Raw genomic sequence first — 4,409 nt, 5'->3', positions numbered from 1 at the left:
CCCCCCCTCCCCGGGAAGAGGAGCGCCTCTCTGAGGGAGACATGGACTTTGCTGAGACCGTCGTGGCCCTGCTCATCGTGGCCGTGGCCGCGGTCTCCCTGCTGTCCAACCTGTTGGTGCTGCTCTGCTTCGTCCACAGCAGCGAGATCCGCCGCCAGGTGCCCGGCGTGTTCACCATGAACCTGTCCTTCTGCAACATCCTCATCACGGTGCTCAACATGCCGGCCACCCTGGTGGGGATCGTGCGGAACCAGCAGCCGTTCGGGGACTGCGCGTGCCGCGCCGTCAGCTTCCTGGAGACCTTCCTAACGGCCAACACCATGCTGAGCATGGCCGCGCTCAGCATCGACCGCTGGATCGCCGTGGTCTTCCCGCTCAGCTACGCCACCAAGATGCGCTACAAGGACGCGCTGATCATGGTGTGCTACTCCTGGCTGCACTCGTTCACCTTCTCCCTCACGGCGCTGCTCTTCTCCTGGCTCGACTACAGCCACGTCTACGCGTCGTGCACCCTGCAGCTGCAGCGGCGGGGCGAGGCGGGCGCCGACCGGGTGCGCTTCTCCGTCTTCACCGTGGTGTTCCACGCCACCAGCTTCGCGCTCTCGCTGCTCATCCTCTGCTTCACCTACCTGAAGGTGCTGAAGGTGGCCAGGTTCCACTGCAAGAGGATCGACATCATCACCATGCAGACCCTGTTCCTGCTGGTGGACATTCACCCGAGGTAACCCACCTCACGTTTTCCTCCTCTCCTGTACCGTCATGGGTGGTGGAAAGGAGGTCCACCTTCTTTCGGTATGTTCAGGTATAGTGGTCTGATATTCAGCAGGTTCTAAAATTTAATCCAAAGTGTACAAAAACACACACCAGATTCCACCTTGACACCATGTATGAAACAAAAACAAAGCTAAAATGGCAAAACTTGAGTGTGAAACATTAGGTTCGCTCTTTCTGCACCCATATGATTGGAGAGCTTCAGGAGCTGCTGATCAGATGTACTGATGAACTCATCATCATCATCATCATCAGTGTGATCCCATCTATAACAGCAGGAGTTTGGTCAGTTTGCTGCTCTGGAGTACAGGCGTGCGTTAACACAATGCCAAGGCGGAAAGACATCACTGCCCGTTGATCTGGGAAGGGTCAAAGTGTCGTGTGGGGATGGAATCGAGTCCCGACTAGATGCAGGCGGGACAAATGCAGACGTCTTTAATAAAATATACGACACAGAACAAAACTTGGGAGCAGGAACAGAACGTGCGTGCGCGGGGGAGGATCTGACAACGCTGAGTGAAACCAAAGAGCTTATATCAGCCAGGATTGGGCGATCGGTCAGTTAGAGGCAGGTGAGCTTAACGGCAGGTGGACACTAGGACTAAATCGGTCCGTGTGGAAGCAAACGCAGAAATGCAAAAAACATCATCAAACCGGAGAGCAACGCCAGTAAGAAAACAGCAGCAGAACCCCGGCGAACGTGAATCGAGGGTCGTTTTTAAACAACTAGGAGTCCAGTAGTCCACAGCAGGATAACATGCAGGGAGGGGAGGGGGGGCGGGGCAAATTCACCCCGAGGTCAGACTGTGCAGTGCTCAGAGAAACTGAGGAGTGTCAGACTGCTGAGGTCCAACGTCCCACGCTAAAAACAAACAAACAAAACAGAATACAGCTCTGTTACTTTTTAATAAGCCTTGGTGTAAAAATAAGACTTCATCCCCAATAAACCACTGAGAGTGTTCTAAATAGCCAGAATGCTCCAGATTCTTGATAGTAAACATGCAGGCAGGCTCTACAGGCCTCGGTCAGCAGGTTAAAGGTTAAAGGTCACAAGTCAAGAACAAGTCAAGTCAAGTCAAATATATTTATATATAGCACCTTTCAGCAAGAAGGCAGTTCAAAGTGGTTTACAGCATGAAAACATAATACAATATATGAGCAAAAGTAAAATAAAGAAGGAAAACCAGGCTAGGAAACTAGGATATAAAAAGCTGAACTAAACTTATCTAAAAGAAGTCAAACTAAGTCATACTAAGGATAAACTGAGGAAAACCAAACTAAGATGTAATGAACTGATAAGAAGCTAACATAAACTAAACTAGGATTTAAAAACCTCAGCTGAACAGATCAGACATGATGAAAGCTAAGATAGACTAAACTAAACTAAACTGAAGGTACCAGAAGGCTAACTAAGAGTTAAAACATTTCAATAAAAGGCCAACTGGAAACAAAAAAAAAAAAAACTAAAGGCAGAAACTAAGATGTGAAAAAGCTAAACTAAACTTATCTAAAACAAGTCATACTAAAATAAACTGAGGAAAACAAGACTGGCTTGTTTGGAGAGGTTGTCATCTTCTCTCTAAAAGAACAAATAAGGCAGCACAACTGTTAAGCACGGGGGTGGAGGGGTGATGATCCGGGCTGTTCCGCAGCTGCCGAATCACGCAGTGAACTCTGACGCCATTTTTGGGGCTCATTGTCTAAGAAACGGTTGACCCGGCTGAGCGTTTTTTTCCCCCCGAGGTCACGTTTGTGTCGTTGTGCAAGCGGATTGTTTCCAATCTGCTCTGAAAGGTGGAAGCCCTGAACTGACTGTACGTGTTGAGCCTGCTTGGCATCTCTTCCGAAGCTTTTTACTGAAACCTTTCCTTTTTTTTTTCCCCCGTCTTGCAGCGTCAAGCAGAGGTGCTTAGCGGAGCAGAAGAGGAGAAAGCAGAGAGCCACGAAGAAGATCAGCATCTTTATCGGCTCGTTTGTCGTCTGCTTTGGCCCTTATGTCATTACGAGGTAAGTCCGGACCCGATGCCGACTCATAAATGATTTAATTTACTGCAAAACTCTTGTGCAGCGCCTTGAAATATTCATGAGCCCACTTATAATCCAGCTCAGTTACCCCGACTCGCTCGGAGCGCAGCGGATGAGAGAACCTCCCCTCCCTTCATGTTTGTTTTCAGGCGCTGTCGTTTTCTCCTGCGGGGATGCGACGCAGACGTTACAGACCTGCCACAGCAAACACGGGATCTCTACGTCCCGCTCGCTCCTGGCTCGTCCGTTAAACTCTCGGCTCCTCCAAGTTTGAAGCTTCAGTCGTGTTTGAAACGCTGAAGTAAACACAACAGAGCCGTGAGAAGAAAAAGAGGAAACTCGAGTCCAGATGTGCGTCTGCTGGACGTTTCCGCTGTTTTTTTTTTTTTTGTCACACACGCTTATTACAGAGAGAGGTTACTTCTCTCATCACCTCGAAATAACGCTTGTTTTCCCCGAAATGTTCCAATTCAAACATTTGTTGTTTCCATCTCGAAGAGCTTGGTGCTTCTCGTTCACCAGCTAATGTTTGAAACTCAAAATGAAACTAGAAAAGCTAGCATTTTTCTGAAGGAATGCGTATCGCCCGCCGCCTTCTGTGCCAAAGTTTCGAACGCAGATCTTTCGCGATCCGTTGGAGCTTTAGGTGCGCGCTGCAGATGACTCTCAGCTACTACCACGTCCAATTCTAGCTCCACATCTGTGAAACCAGCTGAGCTTCGGTCGCTTTTTGTTTGTGGCAGCCATCTTGACTCAGGTCGACTCCGAAGGTTAATCGCTTACAGAGCCTTTGTTTACTTTCTGAGAGCTTCATTCAAATCTGGGATATTTTGCTAACAGACAGACAGGGTTGACTCCAAGACTCTGAGCTGATCCGCAAAAAGTGCGTCCGTTTTGCGTTTGCTGAGGTGTGTTAGCTGTGTTCGTGTGTCTGTCTGTTCGCGAAATATTTCCTGAAGCCTTCAGAAGGTAACCACCGAGCGTGCAGCTGCAGCTGATTAACCTTTAGGGCCAGTTCAAACTCAAGATGGCTGCCGCAGCCAGCCCACACTGGGCAGAAACAACTACAGCTCAGTTTGTTTTACAGACACTGAGCTATAACTCGACACGGTGGTAGCCGAGAGCCGTTCGCAGTGTCATGTTTGGCTTTCCCCTTACTCATCTGACAGGCTGTCTGAACTGAACCATAATTGGAACATATTTCTCTCCCCCCCTCCCCCATTCAGGTTGGCCGAGCTCCTCCCGTCCGTGGACATCAGCCGCCACTGGGGCATCGTCAGCAAGTGCCTGACGTACAGCAAGGCTGCGTCCGATCCGTTTGCCTACTCGCTCCTGCGTCAGCAGTACAAGAAGGTCCTGGTCTCCGTGGTCAACAGGCTGCTCCGCCGCGACCTCTACCCCTCGTCGGGCCACAACAGCTCCGTGGACACCGAGAACGACTACTGCCTCCAGAGGATCAGCTAGTGACGGCCAGGCGGACAGGGACAGGACACAGGACAGGACAGACACCTGCGGGTGGAGGGGGGGCGGGGGTGCAAAAATAAAGGTTGGCTCATGGAAGACGGTGGGCGGTGGAGAGACGACAGGGCTTTGTTTTGGAGATGGGAGGTGGG

General features: G+C 50.3%; 1 protein-coding gene across 1 annotated transcript; it reads left to right on the top strand.

The window, feature by feature from the left end:
* Nucleotides 1–38: 38 nt before the first annotated feature.
* On the top strand, nucleotides 39–4,350 carry LOC108249959 (G-protein coupled receptor 26). The gene is made up of 3 exons (XM_017439632.3): nucleotides 39–721; nucleotides 2,665–2,778; nucleotides 4,023–4,350. Exons 1-3 carry the CDS (start codon nucleotides 42–44, stop codon nucleotides 4,258–4,260), a joined length of 1,032 nt encoding a protein of 343 aa, XP_017295121.1. The 5' UTR covers nucleotides 39–41; the 3' UTR covers nucleotides 4,261–4,350.
* Nucleotides 4,351–4,409: the final 59 nt, after the last annotated feature.

The sequence above is a fragment of the Kryptolebias marmoratus genome, linkage group LG7 (genome assembly GCF_001649575.2).
Source record: "Kryptolebias marmoratus isolate JLee-2015 linkage group LG7, ASM164957v2, whole genome shotgun sequence".
In the NCBI taxonomy this organism is placed as follows: domain Eukaryota; kingdom Metazoa; phylum Chordata; class Actinopteri; order Cyprinodontiformes; family Rivulidae; genus Kryptolebias; species Kryptolebias marmoratus.
Note: the sequence above shows the minus strand (reverse complement) of the source record. Positions and strands in the feature narration are given on the sequence as shown.